This window comes from Primulina eburnea, chromosome 16 (genome assembly GCF_022965805.1).
Source record: "Primulina eburnea isolate SZY01 chromosome 16, ASM2296580v1, whole genome shotgun sequence".
In the NCBI taxonomy this organism is placed as follows: Eukaryota; Viridiplantae; Streptophyta; class Magnoliopsida; order Lamiales; family Gesneriaceae; genus Primulina; species Primulina eburnea.
In genome coordinates, this window is record NC_133116.1 from 7,142,371 (window position 1) to 7,167,195 (window position 24,825).

At 35.3% G+C, this 24,825-nt stretch overlaps 2 protein-coding genes across 7 annotated transcripts; both read left to right on the top strand.

Moving 5' to 3' along the window:
- Positions 1–12,257: 12,257 nt before the first annotated feature.
- On the top strand, positions 12,258–16,491 carry LOC140817156 (uncharacterized). 4 transcript variants are annotated; one of them, XM_073176782.1, is made up of 10 exons: positions 12,259–12,475; positions 12,948–13,165; positions 13,879–13,993; positions 14,094–14,183; positions 14,298–14,471; positions 14,570–14,689; positions 14,982–15,092; positions 15,341–15,422; positions 15,493–15,581; positions 16,356–16,491. In XM_073176782.1, exons 1-9 carry the CDS (start codon positions 12,302–12,304, stop codon positions 15,546–15,548), a joined length of 1,140 nt encoding a protein of 379 aa, XP_073032883.1. In that variant the 5' UTR covers positions 12,259–12,301; the 3' UTR covers positions 15,549–15,581; positions 16,356–16,491. The 4 variants fall into 4 exon arrangements, with proteins under 4 accessions (XP_073032887.1, XP_073032883.1, XP_073032884.1 ...); XM_073176783.1 differs by having other exon boundaries at positions 15,493–15,575; positions 16,348–16,491; XM_073176784.1 differs by having other exon boundaries at positions 15,493–15,568; positions 16,344–16,491.
- A 2,348-nt stretch (positions 16,492–18,839) lies between these two features.
- LOC140815909 (probable methyltransferase PMT5) lies at positions 18,840–24,601 on the top strand. 3 transcript variants are annotated; one of them, XM_073174940.1, is made up of 10 exons: positions 18,840–19,153; positions 19,420–20,349; positions 20,491–20,626; positions 20,857–21,097; positions 22,036–22,261; positions 22,431–22,585; positions 22,724–23,027; positions 23,568–23,700; positions 23,858–24,052; positions 24,181–24,601. In XM_073174940.1, exons 2-9 carry the CDS (start codon positions 19,847–19,849, stop codon positions 24,005–24,007), a joined length of 1,848 nt encoding a protein of 615 aa, XP_073031041.1. In that variant the 5' UTR covers positions 18,840–19,153; positions 19,420–19,846; the 3' UTR covers positions 24,008–24,052; positions 24,181–24,601. The 3 variants fall into 3 exon arrangements, with proteins under 3 accessions (XP_073031041.1, XP_073031042.1, XP_073031040.1); XM_073174941.1 differs by having other exon boundaries at positions 18,840–19,185; positions 23,858–24,601; XM_073174939.1 differs by having other exon boundaries at positions 23,858–24,601.
- Positions 24,602–24,825: the final 224 nt, after the last annotated feature.

Genomic DNA, 24,825 nt, shown 5'->3' on the forward strand with positions numbered 1-24,825 from the left:
TGTTATGTGTAGAGGATTAATTATATATATAGCCACAAAAACTCTATGTTATTTTTATTTAATTTTTTTCAAATAAATAAATGTATTTATATTTATTATATTTTTTATACGCATAAAATACAAAATGGAATTATGGAGTGACACGCGCTTGCGCTCACACACACACATATATATATATACACATATATATATAATTTACGTTGGATATTCATATATTTATCTTGAAAAGGTGTATTATTTATTGTGTTTAATTTAATTATATATAAATGCATAAGTATAGTACAAATTGGCATGGTAATTATCTTGTTGTGATTGATCCCACTTAGCGCCTCATTTATCTCCTGTGAGTTTTTATCAATGGAGGGATAATTTGACTCGGTTATCTTTTGTGCCAATGTATATATATTAGGTTTTTTGGTGATACGAGTCAAGTATGTTCGTATTTACAATAATAAATAATATATTTTTTGATATAAAAAGTAATATTTTTTCATAGGTGACTCAAATAAAATATATGTATCACAAAATAGATTCGTGAGACTGTTTCACAAAAATTTTGTATATATATAATGTCCATATGTACGTGTTGCATGTCTATACAAACTATTTATAATATACACACATATAAACACATATATAATTACTATTTTTGTAAGAAAAAAATAGAAATTAAATTCGAAAATTTTAAAAATCAAATTTTATTTTTATTTTTATCACAAATATACCAAATGTTTGGTACTTAACATTATGATAATATGATTTGACGTGAATGAATTGTAACTCATGTGATACTGCGGTCCCAATTTCGGGATGAGGTCTCCGTTTGTAGACTCAATTATAACAAAAACCTTTACCAAACTAAAAAAAAATTGGTAAAGCGACAAAACGATTAATTCTACAATAAATAAACTGTTACTTTCTGTTAATGTAGAAACCCAAATCATTTCTAACCTTCCGGATATCTTCCCATCTTTTGGTTCGAGTAGCAAATTATTGGCTTTACCAAGAAGAGTCCTGGTGTCCACTCACGTATTTGTCTGTGTTTTACACTCAGTAAAACAATAATAATAATAATAATAATAATAATAATAATAATAATAATAATAATAATAATAATAATAATAATAATGGAGGTAATTGAAACTTTAAACTTGTCCTTCCACTATAGATATATTGTCGCGTATTTCATAGTCAAATGATTTTTCAATTATTTTCTACGCTGTCCAAATTAAATTTCCATGTCCGTCAATTATTCCTTTTCCATAATTTGTTTTGACCTCTATGATTCGAACCATGATTAGAAATTAGCATATGTTTTTTTTTAAGACTGTCTCACGGATTTATATATATATGATATGGGTCAATCCGATCAATATTTATCATAAAAAGTAATTATTTTGAAATAATATTAAAACTTTTTTAATGAGCCGTATTATGAAATTGACTCGAGACGGTCTCAACTCTCACGATAGTTTTTTTGAGAAAAATAATTCAGATACAACAAAGCTAAAAAAAGAAATTTCAGCCTTTACACATACCGTCGTCACTATCAAAATTCTATGTGTATCAAACCTCATGCATGAGTTCCCATTCATATAGTTTGGCCGGTCATGTGAAGTAGATGCAGAAAAGCTGGACAAAATTAGGTTTGAAATTAAAAGAGCAGCGTGCTGACTGTCGGAGAATTCATACAGGTTTTCCTTCCATTATTCATCATTAATCGTTTCATTTGTCAACCACCAGTCCAAAGTAATTATGTTATCTTTATGTGAATATAGTTTAATAAGCAAATGCTCCGATAAATCCATATGATAAAAATTCGATTTTTATCTGTTTGATTCAAAGTTTTGCTTTTTCCTATGCTGAGGAAATTTTCTTTATGATGTTTTGCCAAAAAAAAATTAAAAAAACACCCGTTATTACAAGTGCAACTGCAAGAAGTCTTAGAAATCTAAAGCCGAAATAATTAAATTAATATATTTTCTTTATATGAAAAAGTCATCTGAATTTGAGACTTTGATATCAAATAGACTGTAAATCATCGACATGAATGATTAAATTTTAGTTTCAAGATCAAAAGCCATCTAATCATCAGGAGGTTAAAATATAATTCTTTTTTACGATGTCGAACTTGTCACAACATGTTTTGGCTTCTTTTTTTTTTAAAAAAATAATAGATCTCCTTTGAGACGAGTAGACTCGATCCATAGTTACAGTGAAATGAACGTTCTTCACATAAAAATTAAAACTTTTGCTGAGCTAGGTCAAAAATTCGTCTCACAAAATTTATCTGTGAAACAGTCTCATATGAGTTTTTTTTAAGCTTCCCAATTAATATATTGATTATGTTGGGACAAAATAGAGTTTAGAGATGGAGTGAATAATTTTTTTAAAATATTTTGCAAAACTTAAGCCGACTTTAATATTTTTTTATCTGTTAAAACCATTTCTTGAACAATTAGACTTGACTGGACAATTTAAAAGATTTTAAGTGCGGCATGCAATCTAGAGGTATCAATTCGGGTAAGTTCAGGTCGAGTTGACGCATGATAGTATTAAAAAACTGTTCAACCCGAACCTGACCAGAACCCGAAAACTCCCAATCCGAACATGTACCCGACTAACTCGACTCAATCTGATTTTTATTTATTTTAAAATAATTAAATAAAATTCAAAAAAATTAATTAAACTCATAATAACAAAAAAAAAATTAATTTAAACTCATAATAACAAACTTCTATTATATATGATTTAAATTTGAAAGTCTAATAGTAGAGAATTAAAAATATATTTACTAAATCAAATAAATAATTGTTTAAAAAAATTAAAAAATAAATATTAAATTATGAAAAATTGTGATATAAATATATAATAACTTTTATTAAAACATACATATATAATAATATAGAAAATAATTATTAATTATATCGGTTCCAACCGATTTGACCCGAACCCGAAAATTCTCAACTCAAAAATGATTTTTTGGATCGAATCGAGTCGCAGGTTAGATCCTATTTTGACATCCCTAATGTAATCAATCAATCAATCAACATAGCACATATATAAATAAAGATCGAATTAAGTGCGTAATTTAAATGAACAAGATTTTATGGATGTTTGGAGATAACAACTCATGTGTCACTAGTTCTTCCAATTATGAGAAAATTCACTGAAAGACTTTGATTGGTACAACTCTTGTACAAAATCTCTTCAAGTAAGACTTATCGCTGTGAAAATCAAAACTTTTGGTGATAAATCAACACAAAAAATTCAGGTTGTTTAATAATTATCGATTCACCAGCAACAACTAACTTTCCAACAGGTAACTTTTGGAACAACTAGAATTGGTTAAGTAGCACAAATTGATCTTTGGTAATCTCATATGAACAAGTAGAAGTGTGCACGGGGAGCGGCTTGATATTTAAAAAGAATAAATATGTTCGAGATCTCATATATTGGAGATCATGAATTCTTGAATGTTGTATTCGTTTTTATTGTTATTGAGATGTATTTAAAGGTCTGAATATGTATATTTACACCTTAAAGTTTTCTAATGGTCGAAAAAAAAATTTAACGATCATCTGTATTATTCCTCGACATATTGGTATTGTCAACTTTTCTTCATCGTACATTGCATTAGATGTTCATTTAATGTTTCTTTTTTTTTTTAATTACGATTTTTGACTTTTTTATTTTCTGAAAAGTTAATTGACTTTTGACATTTTAAGAAACATTTATGTCAACCATGAGTTGGTATGATATTGTGCATGATATTTTATCAAATAACATTGAACAATTTAAGTTGTTGTATCTATTGTTGTTACCTCTTCTCTGCGTTTCTGAAATTTGGCTCTTGAATCACGAACAACAGCAGCAAAAGATCAAGTCGAGGCAAGGAAGATCCTTTCTCCGCAAGACGAAATTGCCCGTATCAAAGTGAGTCAAAACTTTGCAGCACTACAAAGCCTTGATATCAGTGAACAAAAATATGCAATTGCTTTCTAAGTGTTTTTCGAAAATTTGTGCAGCAATATGACAAGAGGAGAGACCACAAAAATTCAGCCACCTTACAAAATGAATGGAGGGATTATTTATAGATGATCACCGGTTGCTTTGAAGAGACATGTTTCTTCAGACCGGATGTAATGAGGAGACACACTTCTAGACAAGGGGTACATTGGTTGGGGCAACAGCAGCCTTCAAAGCATGCCTAGACCATCAAGAGCCGCGCAAAACGTTTGGTGCGCTCACGACCAGACATGCGCGCGCAGCCGCACGACATTACGCGCGGCCGCGCGCCCTGCACTGTAAGGTGCGCGCATTTCACAGTACGGCGCGCGAGAAGCTGCGTGGCCGTGCGCCCAGTTCTGGCCCGATGCTCGAATTCCAGTGACATGCGCGCGGGGATGTGGCGCCCCCGCGCGCTCAGTTCTTCTGTCCGAGTGCGTGCACCATGCACACTCTTGTGCATCTTTGTTGAGTTAAAATTTAGTTTCCAAATAAATTTGGTCTAAAAAGATTAACTTTGGTCAAAGACCGCACCGCACCGCACCGCACCGACCCGACCCGACCCGAGACGAGACGAGCGCGCGCGCGCGCGTGTGTTTCACCGAGACACAGCCTATGAGCGTCTTCCCCCTTCTAAAAACTTCTGGTACCCCTTGGGGCCCAAACCCTTGTCTCAACTTGGAGCTTATTAGGGAAACTTCATGTGGTGATTTTCTCAATGTGGGACAAGCCATCTTGAGACATCCCACTTCTCTATACAACTCAACACCTCTTCATTATTCATTTATCCAACAATGCCCCACATAAATGAACTTAATGCATGTATGCAGATTTACTTGAAAGCTCTTATGAATTATTATTGCATTGGGATAGGTAGTTTTTGACTTTGAACCTTCCTTAGTAACATACTATAGGATTTACTAGTTGAGTAGTGACACGATGTCTTGAACTAGTCAACCGTTTATGTAAACCAAGTCAATAGTATTTACACAATAATAACTCTAACATATTCTTGTTCTCACGTTGTGTCCATTTCGGCCCTGGACCATATCTTAGATTCATAAGTGTTTTCCATTGAAGCGGCCATTACTTCTCACTTATATAGGTGATCTTCTATCTAGAGTATCCTGCCATACTCTACCTCATAGGTATAGGAATCATTAAAAGATAACTTAACCTCACCACATGTTGCAGGTATTTTCTACTTGGATTTTATAGGAATGAGCCTTTATTTATTCCAAGTGCTCAGACTAATATTTATAACTTAGTTGTCCCATTGAACCAAGGTCATGGGATTTCCACTTCACGAGGTTGGGTTACCGCTATAAATATTTCATTTTGTGGGTTTAAGCCCATTCCTCTCAACAACTTATACATTTGATCTCTATTTATACCTTTAGTAAACGGATCCGCTAGGTTTTCCTTTGATTTCAAATTCAACAGAAATAACCCCATTTGAGATCAATTGTCTTATGGTATTATGTCTCCGTCGAATGTGACGAGACTTACCATTGTACATACTACTTTGTGCTCTTCCTATTGCCGATTGACTATCGCAATGAATGTTAATGGAAGGCACTGGCTTATTCCAACAAGGAATATCTTCTAGGAAGTTTCTTAGCCATTCAGCTTCTTCCCCAACTTTGTCTAATGCTATGAACTCGGATTCCATAGTGGATCGAGCTATACACGTTTGCTTAGACGATTTCCATGACACCGCTCCTCCACCTATTGTGAATACATATCCACTAGTGGACTTGGAGTCTTTTGTGTCAGATATCCAATTGGCATCACAGTATCCTTCTAATACTGCCGGATATTTTGAATATACTAAACCATATTTCAATGTATATTTCAAATATCCAAGCACTCTCATTAAGGCTTTCCAATGATCCTTACTTGGATTACTTTTGAACCTACTTAACTTATTCACTGAATATGCAAGATCTGGACGAGTACAGTTAGTCAAGTACATTAGACTACCAATGATCCTTGCATATTCAAGTTGTGAGATGGGTTCTCCTCTATTCTTTGCCAAATGAACACCTAAATCTATAGGAGTTCTAGCAGGTCGAATGTTTAAGGTACTGAACCTTTCAAGCACCTTTTCAACATAGTGAGTTTGTGATAACACTATTCCTTCATGCATTCTAGAGATTTTAATCCCTAATATGATATCACACAACCCCAAGTCTTTCATATCAAAAGACCTTTTCAACATATTCTTGGCATTTATAATCAACTCATGATTACTTCCCATTATCAACATGTCGTCTACATAAAGGCATACAATGACATAATCACTTGCATTGCCTTTAATATAAACGCATTTATCACATTCGTTGATTTTGAAACCATTTGACTTCATTGTAGTGTCAAATTTTTCATGCCATTGCTTAGGTGCTTGTTTGAGTCCGTATAGTGACTTGACAAGTTTACACACCTTCCTTTCTTGTCCGGGAACGACAAACCTCTCGGGTTGTTCCATGTATATTTCCTCTTCCAATTCTCCATTCAAGAAGGCTGTCTTTACATCCATTTGGTGAATCTCTAGGTTATGCAATGCAGCAATAGCTATGAGGACACGAATGGACGTAATCCTAGTGACTGGAGAATATGTGTCAAAGAAGTCATATCCTTCTTTTTGTTTGAACCCTTTAGCCGCCAAACGGGCTTTATATTTGTCAATAGATCCATCTTCTTTGTATTTCCTTTTAAGGATCCACTTGCATCCTAAAGGCTTACAACCCGGAGGGAGATCAGTCAACTCCCACGTATTATTATGCATGATGGATTCTATTTCAGAATTTATAGCTTCTTTCCAAAAAGGAGCTTCGGGATTGGATAGAGCTTCTTGAATAGTTCTTGGTTCATCATTTAACATGTAAGTCATAAAGTCAGGACCAAAGGACTTTTCAATTCTTGCTCTCTTTCCACGTCTTGGTTCTTCATTTACTTCTTTAGAATCAATAGTAGATTCATAAGACCGTTTAATGGAACCTTCTTTTCTTTCCTTACAAGGAAAGTTGTTTTCAAAAAATATTGCATTCCTTGATTCCATAATTGTTCCTTCATTAACATCAGGAATCATTGACTTATGCACCAAAAACCTATATGCACTACTATTATAGGCATATCCAATAAAAATGCAGTCAACAGTTTTGGGTCCAATTTTAACTTGTTTTGGCTTTGGTATCTCTACTTTAGCCAAACACCCCCACACTTTTAGGTATTTATAAGATGGTTTGCGACCCTTCCATAACTCATATGGAGTTTCATCTTTCCCTTTGTGTGGTATTTTATTAAGAATGTGGTTTGCAGATAGTATTGCTTCCCCCCACAAGTTTTGAGGTAAGCCCGAATTTATCAACAAGCATTCATCATTTCCTTAAGAGTGCGATTTTTACGTTCTGCAACTCCATTTGATTGAGGTGAGTATGGTGCTGTTATTTGATGAATTATGCCAAAGTTTGTACACAATTCTTCAAATGGAGCGACATACTCTCCACCTCTATCACTTCGAATCATTTTGATCTTTGAATTCAATTGATTCTCCACCTCATTCTTATAATTTTTGAAAGCTTCTATAGCTTCATCTTTACTTTTCAATAAGTAGACGTAACAGAACCTTGTGCAATCCTCAATGAATGTTATGAAGTACTTATTACCACCTCGAGTTTGCACAAACTTTAAATCCCATACGTCAGTGTGAATTAACTCAAGTGGATTAGTACTTCTTGTCACAGAATAGAATGAAGCTTAGGCCATCTTTGCTTCAACACAAATCTCACACTTATCTTGTGGATTTCTTTTAAATGCAGGTATTACATTTAAATTTGCAAGTCTTTTTAATGTGTTGAAGTTAACATGTCCTAATCTTTCATGCCATAAATTAGAACATTCTACCAAGTAAACAGAATCATTCACTTTATTCTTCGCCTCATGGCGGTAAACATTCATTACATTGAGTTTAAAGAGACCATTATCTTGGTACCCTTTTCCTACAAATACACCAGCCTTAGTAAGGACAAACTTGTCCGACTCAAACACAAGTTTAAAACCCGCCTTACTCAACAACGATCCAGAAACCAAGTTCTTTCGAATGTCTGGCACATGCAGCACATTCAACAATGTCATCTCTTTTCCGGAAGTCATCTTCAACACCACTTTGCCAATTCCTACGACCTCAGACGTCGTAGAATTTCCCATAAACAGTTTCCTATCACTTACAGTAGTGTAGGACGAGAACATTGCCTTTTCAGCACATATGTGGCTAGTTGATCCGGTATCTACCCACCATTCCCTTGGATTATCCACCAAGTTGGTTTCAAAGACAACTGCGGATAGATCAAGTCTTGATAGGTCTATTGGTACATGCCTTTCTTCGACGACATTGGCTTGCCTTGGATTCTGGTTTTTGTTGTCTTTCCTTGGAAGACGACAATCCTTGGCCATATGATTTGGCTTGCCACAGTTGTAGCAAGTTCCTTTGAACTTTTTGGCCTGCCCTCGCTTCTCATTTTGAGGGCGCTTTCTTTTGTGGCTAGTGCTCGATTCTGTTAGATTGGCTTTGGCCTCGGCCTCCATTGTTCTCTTGTATGACTTGGCTTCAGAAGTACGACTGTCTTCCTCAATCCGAAGCCTCACAATCAGATCTTCAAGTTTCAACTCCTTGCGCTTGTGCTTAAGGTAATTCTTGAAGTCTTTCCACATTGGTGGCAACTTCTCTATGATGGCCGCCACTTGAAATGGTTCATTGATTTCCATTCCTTCTGCCAACAAATCATGAATTATAATTTGAATTTGTTGTACCTGGCTTATTACGGATTTGGTGTCCACCATTTTGAAGTCAAGGAATTTGCCAACGACGAACTTCTTTATGCCCGCGTCTTCTGTCTTGTATTTCTTTTCCAATGAGTCCCAAAGTTCCTTGGCAGTTTTAACAGAACAGTAGACACTGTATAGTGTATCATCGAGGCCATTAAGGATGTAGTTGCGGCAAAGAAAGTCACTGTGGTTCCACGCATCCACAGCAGATCTTCGTTGGGAGTCGTCATCGTCCACATCAATGACAGGGGAATCCTCTTTAAGGAATCGAGATAAGCTTAGTGTTGTGAGGTAGAATAGCATTTTCTGCTACCAACGTTTGAAGTCGGCACCATTGAACTTTGCAGGCTTTTCGCCATGTGCAGGAGCAGTAGGGACGGTAGGCATTGGCGTAGGAGGAGGAGTCGACATTCTTCAGAAACGAGAAGAGAATAAGCGATAAATTTCGTCTTGCGCTTGTTGTTACCTCTTCTCTGCGTTTCTGAAATTTGGCTCTTGAATCACGAACAACAGCAGCAAAAGATCAAGTCGAGGCAAGGAAGATCCTTTCTCCGCAAGACGAAATTGCCCGTATCAAAGTGCTATACGTTTCAAGCAATCGTCCCCAAGATACAACGACTTCAAGTCAAAACTTTGCAGCACTACAAAGCCTTGATATCAGCGAACAAAAATATGCAACTGCTTTCTAAATGTTTTTCGAAAATTTGTGCAGCAATATGACAAGAGGAGAGACCACAAAAATTCAGCCACCTTAGAATGGAGGGATTATTTATAGATGATCACCGGTTGCTTTGAAGAGACATGTTTCTTCAGACCGGATGTAATGAGGAGACACACTTCTAGACAAGGGGTACATTGGTGGGGCAACAGCAGCCTTCAAAGCATGCCTAGACCATCAAGAGCCGCGCAAAACGTTTGGTGCGCTCACGACCAGACATGCACGCGCAGCCGCGCGACATTACGCGCGGCCGCGCGCGCTGTTCTGTTTTCCCCGAGTACGCGCACAGTAGGGCGCGCGCGGCCGCGCGAGTAGCTGCGCGGCCGCGCGCCCTGCACTGTAAGGTGCGCGCATTTCACAGTAGGGCGCGCGCGCCCGCACGCCCAGTTCTGGCCCGATGCTCGAATTCCAGTGACATGCGCGCGTCCGCGCGGGATGTGGCGCCCCCGCGCGCCCAGTTCTGTCCGAGTGCGTGCACCATGCACACTCTTGTGCATCTTTGTTGAGTTAAAATTTAGTTTCCAAATAAATTTGGTCTAAAAAGATTAACTTTGGTCAAAGACCGCACCGCATCGCACCCGAGACGAGACGAGCGCGCGCGCGTGTGTTTCACCGAGACACAGCCTATGAGCGTCTTCCCCCTTCTAAAAACTTCTGGTACCCCTTGGGGCCCAAACCCTTGTCTCAACTTGGAGCTTATTAGGGAAACTTCATGTGGTGATTTTCTCAATGTGGGACAAGCCATATTGAGACATCCCACTTCCCTATACAACTCAACACCTCTTCATTATTCATTTATCCAACATCTATATTGATCTGTTAATATCTAATCGGTTGGATTGCAGTTAGAGTTGAACCGTAAGACTCTGAACTATTCTTCGATAGAACTGTCTGGATATAAAAGATTCAAGTGATGATCTTTAGATGATCTGTGCAACTTGAGCTTCTGATAGAACGATACGAGCTTGACTTGTCCAGAAATTAGAGTCATGTATATATATAAGAATAATAGTTGGAGCTGAAACAATTTGATGTTATTTTTGGCATTACCAAAAATTATGGTATCTGTCAAACTAAAATTTTTCTCTTTTTGGTAATGACAAAATCAAATCTTCAAAACGAGGTATAATTGTTACATAGAAACACATTTAAGTATAAGAGAGAATTTAAAAAATATATTTAATTGAGTAAATAAAATGACATTGTTACAATTGTAAATATTAAAGAATAACCTGTTACATCTAAAAACAAACAAAATTATCAACGAAATCTTGCGCCACCATTGCCACTGCCACAACCACCACCTCTCTTCCTTTTGGCTTCTTCATCTTAACTTTTCTTCTGTTCAACTTTCTTGACCTCTAGCCCTTTCCGCCCTTTTCTTTTCTTTTTCAGCTTTTTGCAATCAGCTTCTTCATTTTTTGTATCAGGCCATCTCCAACCCATAAATCTATTTTGGTGCAATTTTTGTACCAAAATAGTGCAGTTTCTGCATCAAATATAACATTCATCTCCAACCCATTTACTTCAAATCTTAACCTAAAAAGTATATTCCTAGAATATTCCGTTTGTTTACTATTTATCTATAAATTTAACAATATAATTATAATTAATGTTAATATTAGTTATCAGATTTATAATTTTTAAATTTAGTAATATAATTATAATTACATTTTATAATTATTGATGATTTAATTTGTTTATCCTTTAGTATAATTACATATTCTCGGATTCGAATTTTCAAATTATTTGTGATTTAGTTTGTTTTCTTTTATTATATTTGTATTTAAATTATCTGAATTCGAATTTGTATTTTTATTTTAACTGTGAACTTGAATGTTTAAATATTATTCAATAAATTTGTGTGTTAGATGTTTAATTATAAAATATTTAAAAATATATTTATATAATTAAATATTTTAATTTTTATTATTAAATATCTAATTTTTAAAATAATAAAAAATATTATTTAAATATATCTAATTATTAAATTAATATAATAATAATATCATATTATTAAATATATAATATTTATAATTATTAAATATTTATAATTAAAAAAAACAAAAAATAAATTTAAAAATAATAAATTTCCCTGCGCCAATTTGGCGCAGGGGTTATTGGCGCAGAGGAAATGGGAGGTGCGCTATTTTGAAGATAGCGCACCTCCCATTGGAGCTTCTCCCCTGCGCCAAAATGGCGTTTCACGCCATTTTGGCGCAGGGTTGGAGATGCCTCAATGTGATTTTTCACCCGTGGACATGTCAGCATTCATGTTGGCGGCTTGAATCTTCATCTTGAGCTTGTCGGAACTGATATTGTGGCATTGGTTCCCAATGAAGATGATGTATTTGAGAATCTGTGATTTGAAATTGTCCAATGTCATTGTATGAGCAAAATGCTTTAAATTGTTATGATATATTTAATATGTGTATATATAATCATATATGTTTTTATTAATTATTAATCGAGTAAAATTTGTTGTTTTTTAATTTATAATATTTTTTTAAAATATTGTTAATATAAATTGAAAAATAATTTTAATAATTAATTAATTTTAAAATATTTTTATTTTGTATTTTTTTTTAAAAAAAGAGCAAGTTGACATACCCTGAATCCGTAAATTCAAGAGGTGAGATGAGAGTAGTCCAATATGAAGTGGGATGGGTCTCGGGTTTGGCCAACCCGCATTGCTCTCCTATCTGTGGCCCAACCCAGAAACATTTTCTACCGTCTTGTTTACCGAACATGGAACACGAGGCCGAAGAGGATCCGGCACCTCTCGCCGTTTCTATAAGCGATGCCGTTGATGAATATGCTCCATCGCAGGCTTCCGATCAGATCCTTCGGATGGATGTCCCTGAAGCTCCGGCGGTCGGCGTCACCGTCATCACAGGCTATCTCGGCGCCGGAAAATCCACGGTAGATAATGAAATTAGGAAGAGATTAGTGTTATTTAACCTAAGATTGCTGATATGTCCGTATAAAACTTAGCATGAATGCATCAATGCGAGTTCAAGGAAATGATCAATTCTTGCTTGTTAATTGATTAAGTGCAGATGCTAACTAGATTTGAGCTAACCTTGAGTCTTCAATTTCTCTTGAATTGTCTTTTTTATTGATGTTTCGTAAGATTTTGTAGATATTATACAATATGTGTAGATTATGAAGTTTAACTTGTACTGTTTGAAGTTATTTTTGCCTGTTCCGAGGAATTCTGAGAGTAGATTGAATCGTGCAATTCATTTCTATACATTTATGAGTAAAAAATTTGCTGTTACGGTTTGTAAGAAAATCGGAAAATTATATGATGTCATTGCTCACTGTTATGTGCACTTTATATTTTAAACTTGTGTGTGATTGAACTTGCGCTCGTGTTTTCCTTTCCTTTCAGTTGGTGAACCATATATTGAATGGGAAGCATGGGAAGAGAATTGCAGTTATATTAAATGAGTTTGGGGAAGAGATTGGAGTGGAGAGAGCAATGATTAATGAAGGAGAAGGTGGGGCACTTGTGGAGGAGTGGGTTGAGCTTGCAAATGGGTGCATTTGCTGCACTGTAAAGCATAGCTTGGTTCAGGCTCTAGAGCAACTCGTGCAGAGAAAAGAAAGGTTTAATTTTCTTTACTATGTTTCGGTTTCTGATTGATTATTTGCAAACTAGTGGGTTTTTAGATGGTAATTGATGACGAAATGCATTATCATGTGTAATGTTTGTTTTTCGATTATATTCTTCTCAAAGAAAATTTTATTCTTCAATCTCCAGAGCAAATGTGGCATTTTTTTTAATTACTAATATTATTCTTTCCCAATTGCATATCTATATGTTTTTATATTTTATGTGACTTCTGAAGTGAAATCAAGAAATGAGTTGATCATGTGTTCCATTGGCATGCTTTAATTTGTCGTTTTAACGGTAATTGCAACAATAACTAATATATATGTGCAGGCAGCATACCATAGACTACATTTTGTTTAAGAAAGTTAATGTGAGGGCATGCTTGTGCACATATACGCTTCAATGAAAATCTTTTTTCTTAGTTTCTCGCACCATGTGACTTTTGCCTTTGATGTTTTATTACAACTTACAAGCTTGAGTAAAGGGAGCTCAATATCACTGCATCTACCTCGTTGAGATGAATATTAGTAATTGATATGATGCGCGCATATAATGACTGACCTTTGTTGCTACGAACCAAGTTCTTGGGAAAATTTCTCGAGGAAACATTTCTCAGAAAACGAAATAGAGTCTTCGTAGAAGATATCAGTGGTGGCAGATCACCCAGGAAAGTCCATAAGTTACTTTTGTTTTTTGTTCTGTATAGGCTTGACCATATATTACTAGAGACCACTGGGTTGGCAAATCCTGCTCCTCTAGCATCTGTACTTTGGTTGGATGACCAATTGGAATCAGCTGTCAGGCTTGACTCTATTGTCACTGTGAGTCTCTTGTCATGGCCATCAAATAGAACTCTTGGTAACTCCTATCTCATTTTGATTCTAATGAAGCTTCTGTCATTGGATTTTTCTTTTCTTATAGGTCGTGGATGCCAAAAACCTACGTTATCAGCTCAAATTAAATAAGGAATCTTCTTCATTTCCAGAAGCATACCATCAAATAGCATTTGCGGTAATTCGTCATTCTTTGTGATTGTTTCCTCTTCCAAAGATCCACAGTCCTCATGGTTTTTGCTGGGTTATGTGATAAGGACAGTTCAGATGCTTCTTTCTTTTCTTTTTTCAGGATGTAGTGATTATTAATAAGGTCGATCTAGTGTCTTCAGACGATTCGAAAGCAGTTCTGAAAGATTTGGAAAAGGATATATTTAGTATCAATTCTCTTGCCAACATCATTCATTCAGTGCAGTGTCAAGTCGACTTGTCCATGATACTAAATCGTCAAGCATATGGTGCTACAGTTAGTCACCCATTAGAATTATCTTTATGCACATGTTCTCTTGTTTTCTATTTAACAGTTGAGGAAGTGAGCAACATCAAAGTTTCCTTTCATTTCAGCGTAGTGCTCATTTGGAAGCTCTGTTGGAAGAAAATAGAACTCTATCTACCACAGATATTCATGATAGTGGTGTGAGAACCTTGTGCATTTGTGAGCCAAAGAAACTTGATCTTGAGAAGGTACTTGTTGAAACGGCTGCTAGATGAGATGTTGTCAGGATATATGTAACATTCAGAGCATCTTCGTTTAGCTTTCCGGGGAACCTATTTTCGAAATTTGCTTTCAATGTGATGATAGTAAAATATTTATGATTTTTTTAGTATATGAGTATTCATAATATATTTATTTATTTGAATGTGCCTTTAATGGAGTAGTAGTGCAATCTTGCATCAGTTTCTGCTTATCAGAGGGCCTTTTATTTTGCCTAGTACCGATGTTGCAATTATACTCAGGAATGCTGTCTTTATCTAGGTTAGAATGTGGATTGAGGAAATTCTTTGGGATAAGAAGTATGGAATGGATGTTTATCGATGCAAAGGGGTTCTAAATGTCAGGAATTCAAATCAACTTCACACACTGCAGGTACTGTGTTAAACTAAATTTTGTGAAAGTTAAACTTGAAGATACTTTTATAATGTTTATTGTTCGAGGACCAACTTGCAACTTGATTGATCTCAAGTCCTGTTATACAATTGATCACGATTTTCATTTTGTGCAATGAAAAGAACCTTTTAGTCTCTCGATTATTTTAGCAGCACATGCTTTTATCTTTTGTAACTTGCATTTTCTATAGTTTATCATTTCTTAATAGGTTTACAACTGTTTTGCAGGCAGTGAGAGAAATATATGAGATTGTTCCAAGTCGCCAGTGGAGAGATGGGGAGAACAAAACCAACAAAATTGTTTTCATAGGTATATTTTTCATAAATTTCGAGATACATAACCGACTGGCAGATTTAAAACAAGGATTACTCATGTGTAGGTCGTTCACTAAATGAGGAGATTCTTGTGAATACAATGGGAGCTTGCACCTTGTAAGACTGCCAAATGTTTTAAAGGTGCGTAGTTATAGTTTGATTTTTTACTTTATGTTTTTACTCTTTTTTGGATTCTATCTTGTAAATTATATAATCCTTTTATCACTTTCCGAACTTTTTTTAATGAGTTTAATCCTATCATGCAATTATTATCTTAATATATGATTTTACGTCCGAGCATGATCTCAAATCATCCCGATGGTTGTCATTGTCAAAATATAGATTCTTTAATCTAGTTTAATATATTATATAGTTTCTTTAATAGTTTAACATGTCAAAATTTCGACAAATTACAGAATAAATACTCCAAATTTAGTAGTGATGAAATTACATGGTGATTAATTTTTCATTTGATTCGGTAATTTTAATCTAGAACAGATACTCAACTAGGAATATGCTAGAGTTAAATCACCTTACATTTTGTTTTGGAGGCACACCTTTTTTGGCAATAGAAGGTCCCCTACAGTGGTCCTGCATTAAACTTTTTAGTTGCCGACAGCCAACACCCCTAAGATTTCTTGCATGGAGAATTGAGAACTTACTTTTTGACTGATATTACTTTTTTGGCTTGATTTTGAGAATTGAAGAAACCAAAGGGGTTTCTTTTAGTAACAGCCGAACTTCTACCATACATCAACTTCCAACCATATTTTGAGTAGTTTGTCCTCAGAACTCAAGTAGAAACGGGCTTTATATCATTTTCTAATCCAATGATCAACAGTTTTAAAAATCTTAAATTGGTTTTTTCACAACGTTAGAAAAATTACATAATTTTATCATATTTTCCCTTCTGCAGATAGAGTGACAGATGTCGTATTTTACCGGCGAACTCGAAATTGTGATGGTTCAACTATCGCCCACTATATTAGATGTTGCAGAATTTTATAGGTGTTGGATGCATTTTTAAGCTATTTTTACATCACGGTATCTTTTGCCCGATCCTATCACCTATGTAATTGGGACCACAGTTATCGCATCTCTTCTATTTTTCAACTCTTCTTCATACGAAGAATTGCATCATTATACGTATTTTTAATACCATTTCAAAATATTTAATAGATCTGTGATATTTGCGTACATTTCTAAGTACATGGAGCAAAAGTTTGATGCCCGATATAAAATAGTTTAGTGTTCATCAACATTGTAAGTTTCAGATAAAAACTCAGGTTCGAGACTCGATTATAATAATATTTTTTTACCAATTCAAAAGTGTGCATGCATGAAACATTGGATCTATATGTATAAAAAATTGTCAAACTTAGAACTTGTACGTCATGGCACACGCCAAGTCTTCACAACTCATTTTCCTGCAGCAATATTCTACATTGAGTTTTTTATTTTAACCAACTGATAATTGGTCGTATTATCTCAAAATTCTACGGTTTTCAAATCGTATCTTATTATTTTATGACGACCTTGGAGACTTCGAGTTTTGGAGACGCGGTTGTTCATCTCTTCCCTTCACATTCGACTCGATCGCCATAATCCGGAAGAAGTCGAATTAAGATTGTTAATGGGTGATACGAGAATTAGAGCTTCCAATATAGAATTGTGGAGGGGTTAAAACTTCTTATTGTAATATTTTGTGAAACGGTCTCACGAATCTTTATCTGTGAGACGAGTTAGTCCTACCGATATTCACTATAAAAAGTAATACTCTTAAAATAAAAAGTAATATTTTTTCATGAATGGTCTAAATATCTGTCTCACAAAATACGACATATGAAATCGTCTCACACAAGTTTTTGCCAACTTTGTTATGGCTAAGATTAAGGAAGTTGATCTTCCTTGTGCCAGAAAAAAAATGAATTTTCATAAATTTAAATTTCTGAAAATTCATATTTCGCATTCAAGATACATTTTAACGGACGATGTTCACTCCAAATTTTATTTTTCAATAATTAAATAATTGTATGCATTTTATTTATATTGGGAAACGATATGTATAAAATTGAATTAATTTTTAGAAGTTATTTATTTATATTATTTGAGAAGATTTAAACCGTCATCAAAGACAATTTACGAGCCAATTTACCTAACCAACGAATATTAGGTAATGTGACGAGCCTATTTTACACCAACTATGCACTAATTTTATATTCATGAAATAAAACATACACGACAATATGATTAAAGAGTGCAATTATTATACTAACGTGCACTAGATGTTTCTTAATTATTATATATATATTCTTCGACTTCACGAAATAATTCTTAAATTATTGCACATACTTTTAAATTTAGCAAATCTGTATTGAATTGGAGTCCCCTTTTTGCAATTTACTAATCTAATTATTGTCTTTACTCATGGGGGAGAATTTCTGTCTCATTTTTTTTTTTTGGTTTTAATCCCATCGTTTGGTTCTTGAGATGTCATTCACTATATCTATATGGGCAAAAACTTGTGTGAGATGGTCTTACGAGTCGTATTTGTAAGACGGATCTCTTATTTGGGTAATCCATGAAAAAATATTACTTCTTATGTTAAAAATATTATTTTGTTATTGTGAATATGGGTAGAGTTGGCTCGTCTCACATATTAAGATCCGTGAGACGGTCTCATGATTAAACTATCACATATACACACATGTATATGAAGAAATAAAAAAAATCGTTGTTCACAATTAAATGATCAAGAAGCTCCCTTTGATGATTGATAGCTATACAACAATAGGAAAATCTAAATTATTTATAAAAACATTTGGGGTCACCTATACCTTAACGTCCTAGTCGTATTAGTGAAGATGGGGACATCATGAGCTTCATTCATAATCCCTTTGGCATCACAATTATATTTTGCTAATATCCCTCATCATTTCTTCTAGGTGTAAACAAAAAAGTCAAGCTTATCATTGAAGATTTTGGCCTTTGGAAATTTTTTTATTTTAAAGATTTCAATTTGTGTAGTTAAGATCACGAAAACTTAAAAAATTTAAGTTGTACGACGATCGTTTCAACGACAATTATATATGTTCATACTTAAAACGAGCATATATATTTTAAAAAAAAAATTATTTCGATTCACAAGACATAAATAATAACCTAATTTACTATGAATTAACATTTGAATGCTCTTGGTCAAAAGAAGTATAAAAATCAACAATCCCCAAGATTTTTACCGGAACAATGCCCCAACTTTTAACAAAGATGGCAACTTTAGAAAAAGCAAAACAATCAAATTACTATAAATAGTTTAAAATTTCTAAAGGACTAAAAGTGTAAATACCAATAACTGTGGGGTGGTGAAATAATTATTCCATTTTCATCAGTTATTAAGAATCGTCCCCCTCCTCATCTCTCAATGTGCGAGCTTACCGGATTGGATCTTGGAATTTATATATAAATCCAACGCTCTCTGAAAGTAAATTTTTTTTAATCAAAGATAGAGAATTTACGCAGCAAAAAGCTGCAACTCTCTCTCTACATGTCAATGGCGGATCGAACTGTGCTTCATCTATATGTACTCTCGTAAACTTCCCATGTTATAGATAATTCACGGGTCAGAAAGCTGCAACTTTCTCTCTTTCCTGTCTAAATGTCGATGAAGAATTGAGCTCTGCTTGATATTTGTGTACTCTCTTCAGTATATGCGCACTTGAGCTACAGGTGAGCGAAACCTCGGATGATCGCTTTTTAAGGTTTATTTGGTTATTTTTATCTTTTATTGCTTTATGTTTTGTGATAATGCTGAATTATTGCGTTGTTGTAACGTGTGGTGGATCTGATCCGAGTGAAGGATCTGCGTGAGTTTCTGGGGAAAGGTTTTTGGGATTAGATTGTGTCGTGTAGTGGTTCTGTTGATTTTTCTTTGCTCTGACGACGCAGTCATGCAGGTTTGATTTGATCTGGATTTTTGTTTGTTTTACTTTCAGAGTTGTTGATTGTTGAAAAAGAAAGGCTTTCTGATATCTTGGATTCAGCATTGTTTTCAGACGGAATTGTGGAGGTTAATTGATTTCATGTGGCAGTTCATGTGTGTAAGTATAAGTTTGAGTGGGAGGTTTTTGTGTTCTGAGTTTGGTTGTCATAGCCAAGGAGTGAATCATTGTGCCGCCATTTGTTGATATTTGGTTAATGCTTGACTACGGAAAGTGACCGAGAAATTGGCTATTCTTTGGTTTGTGGATGCTTGTTTGGGATTTTTGCCGATGCTGGCTGAGAAAGTTTGGAGTCTTGATCACTTTATGCATGAAAGATTGTGTCTGATGATACTCACGGCTTTTGGAATTCTTTGACATTGACGTTGGAGTACTGAGGGGGAATTTTGCATGTGTTTGAAGATTATTGCAGAGTTTGGACATGAGAAGCTCTTGGTACAATAAACTATCTTTGATTTTCGGCTCTAGACCCCCGCTCAACTGGTTGATTTTGTGTCTAGTTAGTGTCTTTGTTTTGATCGCACTTTTTGGATCTTCTTCCACTACATTTGATGCTGTGACTGCTTCTGCAAGACCTGAAATTTATTTGAACTATAGAAGATTGAAAGAGAGAGCACTGAGTGATTATTCCGATTTAAAAAATCTAGGGTCTGTTAATGTAAAGGATTTCGATCTTTGTGGGAAGGAAAGAGAGAATCATGTGCCATGCTACAATGTGTCTGCTAGTTTGCTAGCTGGTTTTAAAGATGGGGAGGAGTTTGATCGTCACTGTGAAGTATTACACGACCATCAACGTTGCTTGATCCGACCCCCTAAAGATTATAAGATTCCTCTGAATTGGCCCAGTAGTAGGGATGTTGTATGGACTGGGAATGTTAAACTAAGCAAAGACCAATTCCTTTCATCTGGAAGCATGACAAAAAGGTAGTTATTCTTAACTTGGTTGGAAATTTTTGGATTCAAACTTTTCAGTTCCATTGTATTAGTGGCCATATGCAACTTCTGTAATTTAAATATTATATTTGTCATCTATTCCATTATTGTTGTACCTTTGAATTTTTGCAGGTTAATGTTGCTGGAAGAGAATCAAATTTCCTTTCACTCGGATGATGGTACGATTGTTGATGGTGTCAAGGGTTATTCTCACCAGATTGCTGAGATGATAGGATTGGGAAGTGATGCTGAATTCCGTGAAGCTGGTGTAAGTTATCTCTACCAAGCCTATCATCTCTTCTTAATTCACAGTTTTGCCGACTGCACCAGGTTTTCTTTTGCAAACGCAAGTTGTGTTGGTTAGGAAAATCCCGAAAAGTTTAAAATTTGTTTTCTTTTATTTTGTGAAATTGTTATGCATTTTATCTTTCGTCATAGCAGATAAATTTCTATCTACCTAATTTGGTAGTTGATGAATTTGTCTCTGCTAAATTACAGGTGCGCAATGTATTAGACATTGGCTGTGGATTTGGTAGCTTTGACGCTCACTTGCTCACGCTCAAGTTGATGGCCGTTTGTATAGCAGCTTATGAGTCAACCGGTAGCCAAGTTCAGCTAGCCCTTGAGAGAGGTCTACCAGCTATCATTGGAAGCTTCATTTCAAGACAGCTACCATTTCCATCGCTATCATATGACATGGTTCATTGCACTCAGTGTGGCATTTTCTGGGATGACAAAGGTATTTTCTTTGTTTGGCATTGGGGTGATGGTCTTTCCTCTTCATGTCAAGCAATTTTAAGGCAATGCTTTGCCCCCCTTGGGTTCGTGGAGAATTTTCTTATTTCTCTAAGAATGAGTCCTTAAACTAAGCAACTGTGGACAATGTACTTTATCGTAACTTTTTACATTGTAGGAAAATAAAATTGATATTTGGGTTCAGCACATATGTCAAGCTATCGTCATTCTGATTTCCTGTTGCAGCTACCATTATTTGATTTGATGTCGGCCTACTACAACACAGAAATTTTGTGTGAAATATGTATGTTTTGGAGTTCTCTCCGTGTTAATGAAAGTAAAATATTTTGCTGTGTAAATTTTTTATGCTTCTTGAATATGTGACAATTTGGAAATGCATTAGATCTAAGTTCGTACTAAAAACCTAGGTTAAATAGAAAAGATAGGTAATCCATTTAATATCTAACGACTCTCTTTCTATTTGTAAAAAAGAAGAAGTTGCGTAATAGTGTTTCTCATACATTAGTTGATACTTCAAGGGGGCTTTACCTGGAATGAAAGAACAAAATGAATTCATGAAGGCTTAATTACTCAAACACTTCAAGCTGATGAACAGAAATTGAACTTTATAATCAAGATTTTGCCTGTCTGGAATAAGCAGCAGAGAGGTGTATCATCAGAGAAAAATAATGACTTTGTCTGTACATGCATTTTAACACCTAATGACATAAAGATACCCATTTAATTTATTTCATCTGCTGGATTTGTTTTTGATGCTTATACTAAACTACAAGGCAAGTTAGTAATTAGTTTTTTTATGCTTTCTAGGCACAATGAAAGAGGATAATTGGGTGGGTGTTGCCGAAGTTTTTTGACATAATGTGATGGATTTAATTTATTTTTTTTATGATTTCTTGAACTTATTTTGAGTTTGTCTATCAGATGGAATCTTTCTAATCGAAGTTGACAGAGTACTCAGGCCTGGAGGATACTTTGTTTTAACATCACCCACAAGCAGACATCAAGGAAGTTCTGTAGGCACAAAGAAAGGCAGCATCGCAACTCCTTTTGAAGAATTCACTCAAAAACTATGTTGGAATCTTTTGGCAGAGCGAGAGGAGACTTTCATCTGGCAGAAAACTGCAGATACTCAATGCTATATTTCTAGGTGAGGCTAGTTTGTTACTCTTTATCTTATGCCTGATGTTTCCTTTATTTCGTTCACTTCCCCACCACTGCTCAATTTTATTTTTTCAGCTAACTTTGTATCCTCTCTACCTCCCCACTTTCGCCATCATGCATCTTTCATTTATCCATGATTCCTGGTTCAATTTTAGGAAGCAGGGCAGCACCCCGCTTTGTAATGCAGAGGATGTCCAGTCATATTATAGACCACTTGCGCGGTGTATAAGTGGGACGACAACCAAGCATTGGATCCCAATTCAGAAGAGACCATATGGTTCATTAACCTCTGATCAGCTGGATGTCTATGGTAAGTAACGCTAGTTCGATGACATACAGGTCTTGAGCTGCTATATTGGTATTTCTTTTGTGCACTGCCAACATTCTAAACCCTGCTCTTTTTAGTTTGTAAACAAAGTCAATTAGTCATATCATTCGATTTTGACAGGAATTAATCCTGAAGATTTCTTTGAAGACTTTGAGTTCTGGAGATCGTCATTAAGAAATTATTGGTCATTGCTTTCTCCCTTGATTTTCTCTGACCACCCAAAGAGACCGGGTGACGAAGACCCATTGCCTCCTTATAATATGGTTCGGAATGTGATGGACATGCATACACATTATGGAGGCTTTAATGCTGCTCTGTTGGAGGCTAGAAAGTCTGTGTGGGTAATGAATGTTGTGCCCGTAGGTGAACCTAATACGCTTCCTATCATTTTTGACCAAGGTTTTGCAGGCGTCTTGCATAACTGGTAAGATGTTTGTTCTAGAGGTGCCCTATACTAGTTCACCGCTGTTTTTCTTAAGTAAAAGTGAACTGATAAGCTGCTGCTTATTCTGGAAATCCCTTTTCGGGCTTAAGTTTCTTTTGACATCATGTTTCTAAGTATAGGATAATATAAATTATATTCGTACAGCTGTGTTTTACTAGTATTTTACTTGGGATGGCTTATTGTTGAACTCCCTCCCCAAGTTTGGTTGAGATATTGGGATATAAGAACATTAGCCATCAGTCATTAAGGCCGTTTGGAGGTGGAGTGGGAATTTCATAGTAGCACATCAAGCTTCTTTGAAATAGTTCGAGACATAGTCTGATTTGGATAACACCCTCTTAATTCCAATTTCACGATCAAAAAGTGTATCCTCTATTACCAATATGCAAACCATGACTAAAAGGAATTAAATATTTTCTCTACTCAGTTAATTTTCTATGTGGTTTATCTTGTTGCACTATCTCTTGAATTTTCTAAACCTTTCCATGGAGTGTTGAGAAAACAGTTCTTACAATGCAGGTGTGAACCTTTCCCTACCTACCCTCGGACATATGACTTACTTCACGCCAAGGGACTACTTTCACACCTTGCTACAGAACAGTGCAGTGTGGTTGACTTAATTTTTGAGATGGATCGCATTCTCCGGCCTGAGGTAATAGTCAATGACCCATAGTTCAGATGCTCTAAAGTTCTTGATCATTCGATGATTTTCTTCATCTTATCCTGTTGAAAGTACAGATCTTATGAGCATATTTTTTTATCCGCTCTTGATACTAGCATTCTCAAATGACAAGCATAAATGTATGCAGGGATGGGTTATCATATCTGATAAGGTTGGTCCTATTGAGAGTGCACGTACCATTGTTACACAGCTCCGCTGGGAAGCTCGGGTTATTGATGTTCAGAATGGAAGTGACCAGCGGCTGCTAGTATGCCAAAAACCATTTGTGAGAAAATGATCTCTTATGAAAGCTCTCGGTGGCCTGGCGGGGCTTATTGGGCAAGTATGGCTAGTTGTTTTTCTAGAAATGAAAAAAAAAAAAAAAATTTCATCCCTAGGTTTTCTAAAAGCATTAAATTTTTCCCGTGTCTTCTGCCCACTCCTCCCGGGGGGAAAAAAACTAACATTCAGGTCCACCACTGGTTCCATGTATAAGTTTTGATGCAATGCTATCACCCAAATGACAAACATGCCTGCTGGTTAAGGTTTCCACACAGCCATGATGATTTTCCTCGAGCTAAATGTCCTTTCGAAGATGGTATCTAAAATTTTGAACGTTGTAGATTAGAGGTTTGGTGCAGAGGATATCCAGTTCGAAGAAAAGAGGATTTCTCCAATTAGTTCACAGCAATTCATCGATCCATTTCTAAGTCCTCTTTTGTTTTTTTTTTGTTTTTTAAAGGTCTATTTGATTATTTATGTGATCGAATAGTGTTTGCTGTTAAACAACTGAACCAATCTGCTGTAATTGCTAAAAAAGCCACAAAATGTAAGAACTGAATATATGACAACTACTCACAAATGTATGAACTCTGATCCCGAGTTTTGTTGCTCCGATGATTCTCTTCTGTAAGTATTGTTTCATCGCATAAGTGATACTGTTTTTACAAGTACACCGAGTCCTCTACCAACGGTTGCACCGCGTCTATCTGGCTTTGCCTCCTACACAAACTTTCGAGACACTGTCTCATGAATTAATTGTATGATAGGTATCTATAGTTCAACCAAAATAATAAAAATATTATTTGTTATACTAAAATTATTATTTTTTATTGT

Bases quoted from the DNA above. Each gene is read 5' to 3' on its own strand.
- LOC140815909 (XM_073174941.1), top strand. From the start codon at position 19,847: ATGAGAAGCTCTTGGTACAATAAACTATCTTTGATTTTCGGCTCTAGA. The intron at 20,627-20,856 runs GTAAGTTATCTC...GCTAAATTACAG, and splicing joins CTGAATTCCGTGAAGCTGGT to GTGCGCAATGTATTAGACAT. The intron at 21,098-22,035 runs GTATTTTCTTTG...TTTGTCTATCAG, and splicing joins CATTTTCTGGGATGACAAAG to ATGGAATCTTTCTAATCGAA.
- LOC140817156 (XM_073176782.1), top strand. From the start codon at position 12,302: ATGGAACACGAGGCCGAAGAGGATCCGGCACCTCTCGCCGTTTCTATA. The intron at 14,184-14,297 runs GTAATTCGTCAT...TTCTTTTTTCAG, and splicing joins ACCATCAAATAGCATTTGCG to GATGTAGTGATTATTAATAA. The intron at 14,690-14,981 runs GTACTTGTTGAA...GTCTTTATCTAG, and splicing joins AGAAACTTGATCTTGAGAAG to GTTAGAATGTGGATTGAGGA.